Source organism: Rhododendron vialii, chromosome 13a (genome assembly GCF_030253575.1).
Source record: "Rhododendron vialii isolate Sample 1 chromosome 13a, ASM3025357v1".
Lineage (NCBI taxonomy): Eukaryota > Viridiplantae > Streptophyta > Magnoliopsida > Ericales > Ericaceae > Rhododendron > Rhododendron vialii.
Window position 1 is genome coordinate 4015437 of NC_080569.1, and position 17487 is coordinate 4032923.

Sequence of the window (17487 nt, forward strand, 5' to 3'; positions counted from 1 at the left end):
CAGGCCTGAATTTAACAGATCTGTTTCGGTGAAAGAGAGAGAAATGAAGTAATTTTCACTACTCCAACTAAAAATTTATCCCTACCAAACTTTTTTCTTTTTGGGTTAGCATAGAAAGATTATTGACCCAGTATCATACTCTCTCCATCCCCGGTTATTATACTAATTTATACTAATATTTTATATGATTTCAAAAATATTATCTTATAGAAATAATTTGGATTTATATTAAATACTATAAACTTAATTAGGCCCATTTGATTGATGTCCCTATAGAACAAAGATGATTAAACCGAAAATCCAAAAAAGCTAGCAAAAGAGTAAAGCTATATAAAGTCAACGAAGAGTGAAGATAAGGAGTGAAGGATTGATTACCTTTCGGATGTCTAACCCAAAAAGTGATGGTCAGCATGTAATGTGATTTGTTTCGGCCCGATATTGGGCCTGAGCAACACTGGTTTTTTTTTTCTTTTTCCAGCAGATAATGTAATGTAAATCAAGTTGGGTTTAAAACAGGGGGGATTCAGTTTCAGTGGGGCTTTGGGGTAAATTATTCCCAAGTCATGGAGTGGTTTTTTGGAATTCATCCAAACATGAAACGGAGGGAGAATAATTCCGAATACATGGGAAGGGCCATGTTAAATGACTATTACGCCCCTTAGCCAACCCTCCTCACCTCTCCCTCTATCTTTACTCTCTCTCTCTCTCTGCTAGTCTGTTTCTCAACCCCCAACCCATCACTGTCGCCCACCACATCCACCATTGCCGTTGCCACCCATCACCACCACATTGCCCAGCTCAACAACCTCATTATTCCCAAAACAAATGGCTCAATCTTCATCGATCACCACTTCATTTGTCCCCAACACCCTCCTGATGGACGCTATTTTCACCTCTTCACCAACGTGGCAAACCTGCACATCTCTGGCGACAACCTCTGCGATCGAGAAGAAACCCACATCCCCCATATTAGGGTTTCTCTCTCCACAAATCACCATTCTCCTGACCAGATCGATCTTCATTTGGGTTTTCCCACCAATTACGCCCTAATAATGTCGACAACTGTGGTTGGGTTTCAATTTTGAATTTCAAGTTTATTGGATGTGGGCCTGGAGGAATTCATTCAGTGACTGAGTTGCCCCCTAAGTTGCCCCGTGTATAACTTAAGTTGTCCCGTATATGAACATAAATTGTCCCGTGTATGAACCTAAGTTACCCTCTAAGTTCAAGACAAGAGGGGTATTTTTGTCTTCAACACTATTACTTGGGAATTATTGTTTTCCTTCCCATGAAGGGATAATTCCGAAAAACCACTCCATGACTTAGGAATAATTTGGCCCAAGGGCCACTGAAACCGAATTCCCCCTTTTAAATATAGCCCTTAATGTTGTTACACAAAATTTTCTTTTGAGCTCATATGCTGGGTACATAAAATAGTTGGAGCCCTTTTTCTATTCTCTCTTTTCTTTCTTTCCATTTTTTTGGTGGTCTTAAAGGCGGCCCGTCTCCTGATTCTACGCTCAGGGCTGGCCCTAACTCCACTGTATGTCAATCTATACTCCTAAAAATATTTGTCTATTGGGAAGGGTAGGATAGCATTCCTCGATGCTGACTATGCAAACTAGAAAGAAAAAGACCCGTCTTTGTCTACCCACCGTAGCCAAGGACCATCCTTGAATCAGCTCTACCATTAAACCTAAGAAAACCCACAACATGTCCCACCATATATACAAGCACCGCAAAGCTCCCTCACGACAATGAGCCACTAATTCTTCCTCAGTTAAGCACATGCACCATCGATCAACAATAACCTTTCTAATTCGAATAAGATTGTTCACGGTAAGAATCTTCTTTTTAGCCGCACATCATACAAAGAGAGCAATATTGGTTGGAGCACGAGTACACCAAATGACTTTCCATCACGTGTCGGTACCACCGACCAAGTACTCTATTTGCTTAAATGAGAAAAATAAACATGGATACGGCTTGTTTGGAGTTGGGAAAAGAGAACATAAGGGTGGGGTGGTATGGTGGTTTGGCATAAGGTTAATTGAGGTAGGCTCTTAGCTGATTTACTAACCATTCGTCTAACCACGTGGCTCAAAAAGATAATCTCAAATAATATAGTAGCTGGTCGGAACCCTTTATATTCCATTTTATCTTTCCATAATTCCTCGATGTGGGACTGTTGTCCAATTCTTGGGCTCTCACACTCTTATCCGGTGTTTGATTGCTCCGTACTACTCGGATTGCTTATCTCATCCCAACCCCCATTATTAGCTTATCCAAGTGTGAATAATTACTCGTGTGCCCCAAAAAAACCTCCAAATCCTTTTTAGATCCTTTTTGTATTCGGTAAGAATGCTCTCAGGGAATAGATGCTCTCGTATCTGAGAGAATGTACAATGATATTCCAATGAACAAAGGGGGTGAAGAAGATATTTTAGAAGTTTATAGGGGATGTTATTGTAAGTGGACAAAGTTGAAGTTTTCTACTCTACTGTTTACTCCCTAGGAAAATTCCGAGGATCCAACTCAAACCAAGGATCAACACAAACCACATTAAGCAGTGCAACGGTTAGTACCTAAAAAACTCTATTCCTTTTCGACTTAAAAAGGGGAAAAGACTTGAACAATATTTAACAAAAAATCTGACTAACACAAAAACAATAAAAACCAAAAATCTGACTAACACAAAAACAATGTAAACCCAAGTAAATATATAGAACTTTATTTGCCTCGAGGTAGCTTCACTAATTCTTTCAGATCATCAGACATAGCACAACTTACGGAATGTGCTTTAAGGATATTCGGATTTCTTGATTTTGCAATATTTGTCGGCAACACCAGAGTCTGCACAAAAAATGACCAATATAAACTTGCAAACATTAACAGGATGGTTAGATCAAGATCAATAGCTAGTCATGGATATAGTAATTTTAGGGTTGTCACAGGAACACCAAAATTGTAAGGAGAACGACACATAAAACAATCCCTCTGGTTTCTTGATCCCACCAAAAGAACAAAAAACTCCAAAAGATGTAAAATTGAGAATACAATTAGGAGGCCTTCGCTGAAAACTCAGAACCAAAATGGAAAGGCATCTCACCTTGTGGTTTCCAAAAGAGAACTTCAGGAATTCCTCATTACAAATCTTTACCATACTGACCAAGCTCTTTAGCCCCTCAACAGGCTTATTATTAAAAGTGACAAGAACCTACATTGCGATGAGCAAAAGTGGTCTTTGTAAGCAAATTAGGCATCAGAGGATCTATTCATACATAATAGGACATTTGTATTGAAAGTGGCACAAATTTCCAAACCTGATTCTGCACTAAGCGCTCTGTGTCACACCCAGCATTAATGTCATCTTTAAGAACCTAACAAACACATTCACACCCCAAAATAAACACAACTCAAGAGACCAACATATTCATATTCATGCTTGCTTACCTGAAGACATAGATTTTTGCCAAAAATTAAGGATGAGCAAATATACAGCTTAGCACCACTGTGCCACTATGGCCACCAAATAAAATATCAATAATTAGCTAAAGAAGCATGGACACTTCAAAGAAGGCGACGTGTCCATGTCCGACACGTCTCAAATATCGACACTTCTCAGACACTCTACCACGTGATGTGCCCATTTAATTTAACTAATGTTTCGAGGGGAGAAGGTGGAGACATGGGAAGGACACGACATAGGTTAAATATGTTGAGTTTGGACACCGCAAACTAATTCTCTTCTAATGAACTCTCACTTGTACACAATACATGTAACGACCCGCGCCAGCTTATATGCTAACCATTCGCCTAACCACGTGGCTCAAAAGGTTAACCTTAAGTTAATAGTAGCTGATGGGCGAATCCTTATATTTCACAACAATTTCTCCCATTTCCCCAATGTGGGACAATGGGTTCTCACAATCTCCCCATCTTGGCTGCAACGTCTCCATTGCACCACATGGTCCATCACTTCCACTCACCAAGCGTTGTGTGACAAGTCCCGCCCAAGTACGACAAGCACCTCAAGCTCCTCACTTGTTGGGCCCACCCAAGCATGTTTTCTCGCGGGACCTGCCTCACACTTCCGGTTGATGCAAGCTTTGATACCAACTGTAACGCCCGCACCAGCTGACCTGTTAACCATTGACCTAACCACGTGGCTCAAAAGGTTAACCTCAAGTTAATAGTAGCTAGTGGGCAAATCCTTATATTTCACAACAATTTCTCCCATTTCCCCAATGTGGTACAATGGGTTCTCACAGTACAAGGTTACACGAGCACACACTCATGCACAAAACACCTCTCACTTGCAGCATTCACACATACTTACACTCACTCACACCTTGAGTGTTTCTCGCTTGCATTCTAACCAAATGAGCTCTCATCTCTTAGTTATTGGGAGTGTAGGAAGTTTTAAGACAAGAACATCTCTAGACTAGTTTTAGAAGTTTTCAGAGAAATCCGGAAGACTCAAGCACAATTTATAGGGTTCTAAGAAGATTAGGGAAGGTTCCAGCATGCCCTGGAACACTCCGGAGAAGTCCGGAAGGTTTTGGAAGAGTTTGAAATATTCCGGTGGATTGTAGAGAAACCCGGAATATTACAGAGACTTCCAGAGAGTTGGCGCTGACTCTCAAACACAATATGCAATTTTTTAATTTTTAATTTTTTGGTTAGATGTGTATTACTTCAAATATTATGGATTAAAAGTGTAACATGATGTGTATATGAAGTATATATGATGCTTGTTCATACTTCATGCTTCTACATATAATTATGTTTCCACGGGTATAAATAATTATTGTTTATTTATTTATTTTCTTCGTGTCCCCTGCTGTGTTTGTATCACCATTTTTTTAGAAATCCCGTGTCCCATGTAAGTGTCCATGTCCATATCCCTGCTACATAGGTTAGCAATATCTACTTCAACGTGTATGTGTCCTACGTTTTAGAGTAAGAACGTATCCACATGTCCATGTCTGTATCCATGCTTTTTAGATAATTAGAGTCCCAAATATCATATTTCATAGTTCTAACTACTGCTTGATTCCGTGACAATATTATCTTTTTGACCATTTACAAACGATTGTTGATTATGTAGGAAAAGATGATAATTGCAAATATATCATCCAAATTATGAACAAAGTTGTCAGCACATAACCCATATGGTTTGCATGATGGGTTAGTAAGAAATTGGTAGCTACAAACCATTGGGCTGGACTTTACAATCTCATGGCCAAAGGGAATGTCGAAACTGAGGGATATTCATAATCGGCTGGAACCAAACCATGAAATTTCCTTTAGAAACTAAAAGATGGCAACTTATAATATGGGGCAATAGAGTTTGTGCAAAAATTTGTACCAGATCTAACAAAAACGAAGAAGCAAGAGGGGAAAAAAGTTCCTAAGAAACTTTGTAAGCATTTGGTTTTGTAACATCTAGTCATTATATGGTACGTATCTACCCATGGGAAGCTAAACTTTCTGACGGGATGTTGGATGAAACATCATGTTTCGTAGTAACTAATTTTGAACTTTTTATATAATTCTTGAATGCATGGTTCAATCCATTAAACCATGCATTCTTGCCCCATTTTACATGGTCCAATAATTTTTTTATATGAATCCAATCAATTTTTTACATGATTTTAAATTACTGATCAAATGTTTTGCCATACCATGCAACTTTAATTTCTAAGTACTAAGTATCTTTTGTGATTTAGTTCTCTAAGACTAAAGATGTATATAATTTTTGGGTCTTGAACATTAAGATGAGAAAGAGAGAATATTGATTTATTAAATAGAATCAATAAAGATATCTTCCATGGTAATAAAGATTGATTTTCACACTAATGTGAGGAGTCAGAAAAACTAAAGATAAGTAATATCGAAGCATGATTTTGAATTCTGAAACTTCAATCACTTTAATTTGATCAGGTTCGTTCCTTCACTCAACCTATTTAACTTAAACAAAAGATCGCACTTTTGTTATCTCTATATCTTCATTTTAGAGGACCGAAATAATGTATTTTATTAAACAGTGTTTTTGGAGCATTAGATATTCAACCTAGGGCTACAAATGAGCCGAGCCGAGCCGAGCTTTATTGTGTTCAAGCTTGTTTATTAAGTTTTTAACGAACACGAGCTCGAGCTCAGTGAAAACTTAACGAGTCGAGCTCGAGCCGAGCGGGCCTTGGCTTGACTCGAGCTCGAGCTTGTTCACGAGCCTAAACGGACCAACCAAAAATGTATATATATCCTCGCATAGGCCTAATACAACCAAAAATATTTTGATTGTGAAGGTATATATCTTTCATTTTCCTATGAAGCAGGGGTATACTTGTGTGCGTGTGCTCTCGCCTCTCTTGGTTGCCTGGAAACTGAAAACGAAAAGAACAAATTATGAAATAACAATAAAAATTCTAAACTTATGTGTATATACCCCGGCTCGCGAGCCGACTCGAGCCGAGCTTATCCTAGCTCGAGCTCGGCTCGTTTACAAAACGAGCTGAAAAATCAACACGAGCTTGTTCGTCTAACTTCCGAGCCGAGCTTGAACGAGCCACTAACGAGCCGAGCTGCTAGCTGCTCGAGAGCGGCTAGGTTCGTTTGCAGCCCTAATTCAACCCAACTCCAACCCACTACTTTCAAAAAACATACTTCTTATCTCAACCATTCAATACTTTTCCTCCCGAATTCAAATTAAATTTTTTTAACACTATAATTAAACATATCCAATATTGAGCTTATATAAAAGGTATTGCAATTTTCTTTTGAATGATACTAATTTTATGAAGCATAAATATGCATATACATATTTGATGAGCCATTTTTTCCTATACTCCATATCGCCTCCTCCAAAATGAAGGAAAAAATAGAGGGTGGGTTGGAGTTCAAAATGGAGTAATAGAGGGAAACTTGAAGGCATAGAGTATGGGGTGGAACTGCTTTTAGAATCTAATCACTTTAGAATTACCATGTTTTACTACAAAACGGAAGTCCTTGTGGGTTCTGCCTATCTTTGGCGCAACGGTAAAGTTAGACCTGGAGGTCACGGGTTCGAGTGGCGGAAACAGCCTCTCTGCTTGTAGAGGTAAGGCTGCATACATCAACCCTTCCACAGACTCCGCAATGGCGGGAGCCTCGTGCACTGGATTTGCCCTTTTTTATTAAAATTTCACAACACTAACCCATGAGAATAATATTATGAACTGAACGGAAGGTCACCTGACATAGCACAACACGATCTTCGTACAAAGCTTGGGAGAAAAGCTCATCTTCGTCTGGTGTCTTATAATCGTACCTACCATCCTAGGGTAAGAAGTTTAATAGATACAAGAAAAGAAAGCACAATGGTTAGGAACATACCATACAAAAAAACCAAAAGAAAATAATACAACAATTTGTCTCAATTTCATCAAAAGAGCTACCATGAAATATTGAACTACTCACCATAAATTGAATATATGGAATAGAAAGAGTTGTGAAAACAAATCCTCCAATAATGTAATACCGAAGAGGCCTCCCATTTATGTTGGCTCGGATAAATTGTTTGTGTGTTGCGAATTCTGTGATGAATTCATGTATATCTGACCCTCGGCGCACTTTAATAACAATCTTATCGCCATTATATTTTTTACCAATAAGATAACTGAATTCTATTCGCCGTCCTCTTAAAAATGGAACTGAAAATTAATTGCCAAGTAGAGCATAAATTTAGAGATGTTTGAGGATTAAATGCTGCATATAGTAAAAGGAGAAAAAAGAACTAAAGATTTACCCGTTCCATCATTATTAATGTTAATCCCATCAATACTGAGAATAACATCGTATGGTTTTACAATCACAGATGCTGGGTAGTTAGGCTTGACTTCTGTAACAAGGACACCTTGTTGATCATGTTCCATCTTCATCAACTCACGTAAATAAGGACTTTCCATCTTTTGCCACTTGATGCCGAGTAGTGGCAATCCTGTCATTTGAAGATACGAATAGGATGCTTAGATTGTCAAGAATTCAAAAACCTAAACACGTAATTTCAGTGAATTAAATAAAAATAAGGTGTGGCAGGCGCTGATGTTAGGTACAATTAGAAAGATGGGATCAATAAATTCTTAGTATTAGTATATAAAAGGTAGACATTAGCATGGAGGCCGCACCCGCAAGACCAGAAGCAGCTATATCAGCCCCGGTAAAGCCGCTTATCGAGAGAGTCAAGCCAGACATGGGAGCTATCTTGACACCATCCTCCCAGTAAGCTCAAGAGAAAGCAAATCCAATCCATCACATTCTAATTGATAAGGTGCCTGGGATGAGCCCTAATGGAATTTATCATTCTAGATATATGAATCGTTCACAATATAAAATATCATTGATGAAAAATGAAAGGGTTTATAAAGACAATAAACCCATTGTTACCTTTCCACGTCATAATGAAGTACATAATTTGCATTTATCATGTAATAGAACACCATAATTCATTATAGAATAAATTGAAAATGCAAAGGGGGAAGCAGAGTTGAAAGTCAAATGCTAATCAGAGAGATGGAGTGACTCGACTTTTAAGGCGAGGAGAGAAGCTTGTGAAGGCAAGGAGAGCGGATAGGGAGATAGGAAAGAAAAGGATTTTTGTTTAAAGAAGAAACTAAATCGGCTTCCAGATGGGGTTGGTCCATGGATTTTCAATCCTGTTGCCGCATTTCACTCAAAGTGGTTTCTCAAAAAGCAAGGGCCATCTTGATGATCTTCCCTAGGGATCCCAGATGAGGGACCTTCAAAGAGCCACTGACTCCAACTACCATCCGTGTAAACGCCATACAAACAATAGACCTGTTCAATTGAAGAGAATTTTTTCAATGATCAATCCAAATCATGTTGTACATGAGTAGTCTCCCTAAGATCCAGTACTATAAGTGAAATAGATAAAGGTGTATCTATTACACTTATTTAATTTAAGCTTTAACAATATTTCCTGAACCCAATCTAATATGAATTCAAAAATTCATATGTTTATTCAAAAATTCATATGTTTCTTACATTTTTTAGCTTCCATGTCGCCAAGAATTCATTTTTGTCGAACCGGCTGGTCTCGTTTGTTTACTCTGCAGCACGGTCTCGTTTTAAGATTCAGCGCCAAAACACTTTCGGTTGAAAACCAAGAAAGAGAGTATCGCAACCTGTCTGAGAGTGAGCAGGAACAAAAAATGCTTTTGCCGCATTTATACTTAACTGCATTAGTGGTTCCTCCAGTTTATTCAATTGAAGTTTTATTCAACCCTCTAGATTTAAGAGCTTTTTTGTTTTGATTGAAGAGTTCTTTAAAGGTTAAACTATATATCTCAAAATTACTATATGGCTAATAAATTTCCAATTATCTACATTTAATTACGTACAACTTATCAAGGCCATACAGACTCGAACCATAGACCTGTCTTTTCTGGGTGAAAACACTCCGCATCTTCATATGCATAACTATTTCACCGAGCCAATCTCCGAGACAAGTGCCCAAAAATGTATACAAGAATACATGAGTTACATGGTTCGGTGATGTGGGATGGTCCCTGCAATTATTTGACTACGATGACAGAGAGAATACATTGGGGTCTCCCTATCCTACATTCTATAACTAGGATAAGAAGTTTGTGAAAAATACAAAAAGCACCAATATGCAGGGCTTACAATGAAGCTTTAGGCTCCCTAAAGTAGATCTTACTATTTAAGAGGCTTATGTAAAAACATTAATTAGAACAATCGACAAAAACAGTAGGAGCATTAAGATATTACGAGAAATTGCAAAATCAAAGCATACCAGTATATGCTCCATTCTTGTCATAGTCTTGAATGAAGTGCTTAATAACTTCCACAGGCATAACATCACTTCTGTTGCCTTCGGACTGAAATTCCATTCCTACGCATTTGCCTATTTCATCAAAAACTGGTCCATCACAAATTGCTCCATTCCTGGCTACCTTGACCTGTTAAAGGTGAACCAAAAAAAGACCGGTACATCATTACAAATACCAGGGCAGTCACTTTGGGCTCAAAAAATTTTGACCAAAAAATGTGGGTCCCACTTAGGCATAACCCTTATCCATGACAAAATAGTAACATATCATTTCTCTGGGCCCTATCAAGTTTACAAAAACCTACTTACTGTTTACAGTAGATAGTATTTAACCATCAACCAGTGGCTAGAAATTCATTCCTCAATTTGAAGTAATTCATTCCTCAATTTGAAGTCAATGATCCTTATCATAGCTTATCATAACAAAGATCCTTTATTTTCCGCTTGACCGAAAAAAAAAAAAATTAACAAAGATCCTTTGATTTTATGGCTTTCAATTTTTGTGTAGCCCAAAAAGTTTAGGGTCATCCCGATAGAATAGGTAAATTTGGTTTGACATGTTTGATATGAGTCCTAGCTAATACCAGAATATGTATAATTGAGTATCAATCAAACGTGTTGCCAATTAAATATACTTGAACTCAATTTTTTTGAACAGCAAATATACTTGAACATAACTCCTCAATGTATTGACAATGATCGATAACATAAATGTATATTGATATTTATAAAGGTGCTTGTCGCAAGCTGAACTTATGGTAAAGTTGCTGAATGAAAAGCAGAATTTTCGTTTAAAATCAGCCTTTCCATCTTTTTTAAAAGATATTTTTGACACAAAAGCATAAAGAGACCTTTCAACCAGAATTGAATTGTGACATCGTAATTCTGTCACAAATGTATTAAATATAACTACAACAGACATTAAGATGCAGTTATACAAATTACTTATCTTGCTTGTTGTTTATAATTTGTTATTGAAAGACATTCTTTAAATGCAGTTGTTCAGTTCCCAACCTAGAATTCCCAAGTTTTTGGTGGGTTGGGATGACGATCGTTTGGAGGACTTGGAGGATGAGTTAATTGAGTACGATTAGCGAAGCTCTCAAATACTATTTTTTTAAATGATCAAAAAATACCTAACAAAGACTCTAGACATGAATTCCTTTTGGTACTCTCTAGACACATATTCATAGACTCAAGGACCCTACTAAAACTAGAAAATGCTAAAATAGCAAAATAGAGGCTCTAAATTTACTACATTAAAATTCCACATCAAATAAGCACCTAACAAGCGAGGCTTTCTTGTTCTATGATAGCCAATCCTATAACTAACAAACTATTGCAAATTCTCTTATGTAATCGACCCGGTGGAAAAAGGAGATTTCTAAAATTGAACTCCTGAAAACGGGACTTGCCCAGATGATAAATAGTACTACGAAGAAAATTGCGGACACTTTTACTTTAATGTACCTGAAAAGCCAGAAGTTTGTTGCCCCAAAACGAATTGCGTGTCATGCCCAATCTCGACACACGAGCAGTCATCAGAGACAAATCATAGCTATCATTTCGATAGCCAGTAATAATCACTTTCTCCCCGGGAGATGGCATATCCCCAAATTCCACTGGCTTTACTCCTTTCCAGAATTCATCATCATGGACTGCTAGCATTGCTGCAAGCAAAGTCACCCCATATAATATCACCCAATTGTTTTAATAGAAAAATTGGTCAAAAGTCCATGAATAGGGAATATTATCCAGCCTATCTTTATTATTTGTTAGCAAAGAATGCTTGTGGTTTAAAAGTCCCTTTGCTTTTCAAAGAGCTGCTTCCTCTTTTTTGAAGAACTTGCCCTTGTTTGCTGCAAACATGGAGATATAATATCTAGTATTGTGCAAGATTCTAGCAGTCCAAACAAAATCATCAAACAGTAACAACCACAAGACCATATAGATTATTTGACAGTTTACTTTTTCTGAATGGGTAAATTCTACAACCTTTTTTTCCCCTCATTTGGGTAGAGACTGTATACAAGAATCATGATAACCAACATAATAAACTTGAGAATCAAATATGTAAGAATTAAGAAAGTATATAACCACAAATCAAACACATATAACAAACAAACCACTCGAGAAAGTCCATACCTGGAGATGCGTAATCAAATCCCTGCCTTAGAAAAATTTGACCCTCTAACCTCCTACTCGCTAATACACAAAGCAGAATTAACCAAGTTGTTCACATTACCTATCCAATAGGGATTTTTAAAACACAGGGGTATAAGTGCAAAGTAGATGGATATAGAAGAGGCAGAGGATCTAATCAAGGGCTAGAAGAGTCAAATTGATTTAAATACCTATTGGCATGAGTATTTTTTGGAAATGAAACTATCTTTTAATCAGTTCAAAATGCTCCGGTTAAATTCTTATTAGGTGGACTATTTAAACCAAACAAAAACAAACCGTGCCCTAATTTCCAATCAATTAGGGTCGCCTGCGTGAATATGTTTTTTTTTGGGAAAAAAACCGAAATGGTCCCTGTAGTTAAATGTTTGTGTCAACTTGGTCCCTGTAGTTGTAATTGACTCGATTTATACTCTGTACTTTCCATTTTGTTCCAATTTGGTCCAATTGTTAACTGCCGTTAGTTCGCCGTTAGTCCCTTTAAATAAAGAAGACAAAAATAAGCCAATAAAGACAAAAATAAGCCAATAAGCCAATTTTTTCTTCTTTATTCAAAAAAAATTGAATTTCGATGGTAATTTTTTACTTTTTAGGTTCCTCTCGTCATGACGAAGCAATAATCTCCGAAAAATTAACAAAAAACTAACAAATGCGAAGAAAAAAAATTTGAATAACGACAACAACAAAAAAAAAAGCCACTTTTGCTTACCCGTTCGGCTAAAAAAGCCATTTTGGCTTATTTTTTGTCCTTATTCAAATTTTTTTCGTATCACTTGGCTTATCATCAATTTTTTGGGGATTATTGCTTCGTCATGACGAGAGGAATCTAAAAAGTAAAAAATTCCGATCAAAACCTAATTTTTTTGAATAAAGACAAAAAATAAGCCAATAAGCCAATTTTTTCGTCTTTATTCAAAAAAAATTAGATTTCGGTCAATTTTTTTTACTTTTTAGATTCCTCCTGTCGTGAGGATGTAATAATCCCCAAAAAATTGACAATAAGCCAAGTGATACGAAAAAAAATTGAATAAGGACAAAAAATAAGCCACTTTGGCTTATTTGTCCGAACACCCTTAGCCGAACAACTCTTGAGTTTATGTAATATTTTGACTTTTAGACATGGTTCTTTCTCATGTTGTGACTTTTGGATCTATATCATGTTGTGACTTTTGGACATGGTTCAATATGCATTTTCAGCATTATGCAGAAAAATAAGGCATCTCAGTATTTGTCCATAAGTTGAACAGGTAGACAATACCTGTGGTTATGTTGCCTCATGGCTGATCATGAAAATGCCGAATTGGAGGGCAACTTTTTGCAGAAAACTATAACCAAATTTCTTCTCAGGTGCTTCAATATCAATGAAGAATGGAAGAATGAGCTGTATTTTGGTTCAGATGTATATTAGGTAGGCTTGTGCAAAAAGTCCGCCCACCCGCGGACCCGACCCGAAGGGTCTTGGGGGGTCGAACATGTGGTTCGGACGGGTACGGGTTCATTTTCTGTTAAAAATCAAATTTCGGTTCCGAGTTGGTGTGTTTCTTACCCGACCCGACTCAATCAATTCATAAAGATTAATTTAGTTTTTTGGTCGGACCCAACCCGACGTAAAGAATCGGGCTCGCGGACAGTTCTTATTCCTTTTCGGTTCGGTTTGCGGGCCTAAAATATTTGTTACCTGACATGTCAGGCCGGGTTCGGGGGTCAAACCTGACCCGTGCACACCCCTAATATTAGGGCAAGAGGGGAATGAGAGAATTACTGTTTTAACCCCAAAAAAGGGGGCCATTTGATTTTGCTGTTAAAAGGATTAACGGTGGACTAACGGCGGTTAGTAATTGGACCAAGTTGGAACAAAATGGAAAGTACAGAGTGTAAATCGAGCCAATTACAACTACATGGACCAAATTGACACAAACACTTAACTATAGGGACCATTTCAGTTTTTTTCCCTTTTTTTTTTTTCCTTTGACATCTGTCAAGGGCATCACGGTCCATTATATCCAACAAACTTAGAACCTTAGATCTACCACCTCTAAGGTCCATTTTGGGCTTAGCGCCCCCAATTACCGTAACCATATCTCTCCTAACTACTGCATTAACCAGTAATCGGTCAACTGTAAACATGTCCAAACTACCTCAATCTATCTTCTCCCAACTTATCTTTTATGGATGTTATGTACTACTGTACCATTCAACGGAGGTTTTAGTTTCTAATTTTATCTCGCAAGAGCTCTCCACACATCCATCTTAACATTGTCATTTGACTCATTTCAGCTACACTCATCTTACTCCCATGTTTTATAGTAGTCAATGTTTGTATAAGTTGGTTCATCTAATAGTAGTACGGTAAAATTTCCCCTCAACTTTAGGGTATCCTTCAATCACACAACACTCCGTAGCAGTCCGTCCATTATTCCATTTACGCCATCTACACTCTCTCCATCCTTACTAGTTACTACCAAATCAGCCAAGGTGCTTAATACACTCATTTCTTGGTAATTCTTGATTTTGTAGCGTCACTCTGTCAACACTAGAACTTTTACTACCACTAAAATTACACTCTTTGCATTCCGATCCAATGTCCTTTTCAAATCAGGTGGACTACTTGTTATGAAAAACATAAATCAAGGACTTTCAATGTCTCCTTGTTTACCTTAACACTTATAGGTTTAAAAAAAAAAAAACTAATCTTTGCCTAAACCTCATACTTTATCAATACAAAAAGTAGTGCATTAAAGAGAGAGAAAAATAAACCATACCAAGGTCACACTCAGGTGCTATAGCAAGCATTGTAGCATTATACCGTGTATCACAGTTGCGTTTCTTGAGTGTCACTAGTGTGTGGTGATCGACTGAACGAGCTGTAGTTAACACTCTTCTCCCACTCACAATTAACCCAGTACCATAAGACACTTGTTGTTCCCTTTCCCATGGGGATGAGAAATCTGGTTCCGGCTTAATGCAAAGTACCTCGACGACTGCATATAATTGTAGCTGCAAAAAGAATCCAATACTTAGCATACCCTTACAAACTAGACAAAAATAAAATATTCCATCTCTTTTTCATCTCCTTTATTTATTTATTTATTTTTGTCACCATTCAAAAAGGGCAATAAAATAATCATGCTTACGATATTCTCTCGCTCGTGTTCACCATCATCATCAGCTTCAAGGTCTTCAGCCCAATCCAACAATCTCTCTCCCAGCGAAGAGATCGCGTCCCTGACAGAGGCGCGAGAGGAGAAATACCTAATACTTGCAGAAGTATTCTGGAGTAGCGTACAATGGTTATCACATGATGATGAAATTGAGAGGAACGCTTGAAAACTTTTATTGGTCACTGGGAAGTTGGAGGCAGAAGAAGAAGAAGAAACAAGGGACGACGGCCAACGGATGGATTTACAAAAGAGATGATTAGCGATCGGAGAAGAAGGAGTAGTAGCCAACATCTCGTTGGGATGAAGAAAAGACGGACGGCCAAACTGAGTGACAAACTGTACTTGTTACTAGAAGGGAGAGAGAGAAGCGAAACACGCACGTTTTATATGCTCTTTTTTAAAGTCGTATGTAGCCCTAAAAGTAATGACGTTGTTGGTTTGGTAACTTAGGCTTTGGTCGAGTTTTGATAATGGGTAGAGGAGGAAATATGATAATAATTAATGAGAGGTGTAATGATTGGAGAGAGATAGATAGAGATGAAAAAGTAATAATTGAAAAAATAAAATAATAATTTGAGTAAAAATAAGGTAATGATTGAAAAATTAAATTAAAATATAAACCGAACACAGCATGTGTATTTTAATTTTGATAGTGGATAGAGAGAGAAATAGGATAATGATTCGAGCGATGGGCAATGACCGGAGAGATATAGAGAGAAAAATGAAATTAATAATTGAATAAATAAGGTAATGATTGAAAAAAAAAATATAGGGTAATGATTGAAAAACAAAGTTAAAACAAAGTAAATTTGGAAATGAACAAGACCAATATTGTGTCTGATTGCGAGAGCGTGAAAGCGTCTTTCTAAACTCAACCAAACAATTAGAATTTGCGAGTATGAAAATTAAGAGCGCGAACGCAAAACGAAAATGAGTACGAGAGCGGATGTCATTTCGAAAAATTACCATGTGACTAAGTGTAGCCCTAATCATTTGGGCAAGCGAACTAGTTGGTTCCGAACCGAACTACTTCTTGTTTACTAGTCTGCTGTTTGATGAACTAGTTCCAGTTCAAAAAGAAAAGGAAAGGGAAGGAAAATTTCATTGACACTCCATGAGGTTTGCCTTAATGACAAATACCTCCGACACATATGATAAACAACAATGAACAGCTTGTGATTTCTATGTGTGCTTCACACCTTCACCATTACTTCCAATGGATAGTTATCTGTCCAAACAAGTGATGGAATGAAACAAAAGTGACCTATATCTAAAACTCACTTTTTTAAGTAAAATAAAATCAACTCACACTTATTTCGTAGTCCAAGGTGGTTTGGCATCTGTGCTGCTCCGCGAAGTAACAGGGGCTAGTTTCCCAGGAGACGGCGGTGGCAGGGACGCAACTTCTTTCTGACAACAGGGGATGTTAGGGTTGTTGGGAGCTGTTAGGGCTGTTTTGTTTGGACTGATTGTAATATCTAAGTTTTTTAGGCCCATTGGGGTTTGGGGTCTGGCCCTTTTAGGCGGGTTTCGACCCAAAGGATGTCCTTGATTGGCTTCTTGTCAATCGTAGGTTTTGGGTTTCGGATTAGACAAATTATTATTTTTTGAGCATGATGTTATTTTATTTCTCCTATTAGTTTTGTAACAATTTCAAGATTAATAAAAAAAATTGTTGTTGAAAAAATGATTTTTTATTCATTAGAGAATCTGTTTGGATAAAAAGTATAAATTTTTTTTAATAAATATTTACCTTTTACTACACAAAAGAACCCCTTTTTTTGTTCAGAAGCACAAATTTATCAGTTTTGGGCTACAAATTTAGAATTCAGAGATTTTTATTATTATTCTACTATTAAATAGGGTAAATTTGTCAATCTAAGATAATTTTGTCTAATTCAATCACTTGTTTGGTCGAACACAGGTTAGTATGATGTCAGTGAAATTAACATTGAAGTTACAGGGGTTAATAGTCATTTTTTTACTTGAGGGGTATATATATCATTAAGGCAAACCTCACAGGGTGACGATGAAATTTTCCCAACAAAAATAAGAAGAACTAGTTTGGGTGCCCACTGCCCATAGGGTCTGTTTGTTTTAAGGGATTGGTAAGCATGTATAAGCTCCCATGCATGAGATTAGATAAAGAAGCACCAAGTTATTTCTACCATTTTAACGAAAAACATAACTCTGTTAGGAATTTCTATTATGAATTTGACTGATTTAGACAATAGAAATCTATTTGGATAACAGAAGAGAAGTTTAGGTGAAAATTTGAGAGTCTATTAGACA

At 37.2% G+C, this 17487-nt stretch overlaps 1 protein-coding gene across 1 annotated transcript; it reads right to left on the reverse strand.

The window, feature by feature from the left end:
• Positions 1-2562: 2562 nt before the first annotated feature.
• LOC131313625 (protease Do-like 9) lies at positions 2563-15563 on the reverse strand. Its single transcript, XM_058342031.1, has 10 exons — positions 15169-15563; positions 14797-15031; positions 11324-11523; positions 9818-9983; positions 7790-7981; positions 7462-7694; positions 7237-7320; positions 3324-3380; positions 3110-3217; positions 2563-2853 (listed from the first exon to the last, which is right to left on the reverse strand). Exons 1-10 carry the CDS (start codon positions 15484-15486, stop codon positions 2731-2733), a joined length of 1716 nt encoding a protein of 571 aa, XP_058198014.1. The 5' UTR covers positions 15487-15563; the 3' UTR covers positions 2563-2730.
• Between the last annotated feature and the right edge of the window lie 1924 nt (positions 15564-17487).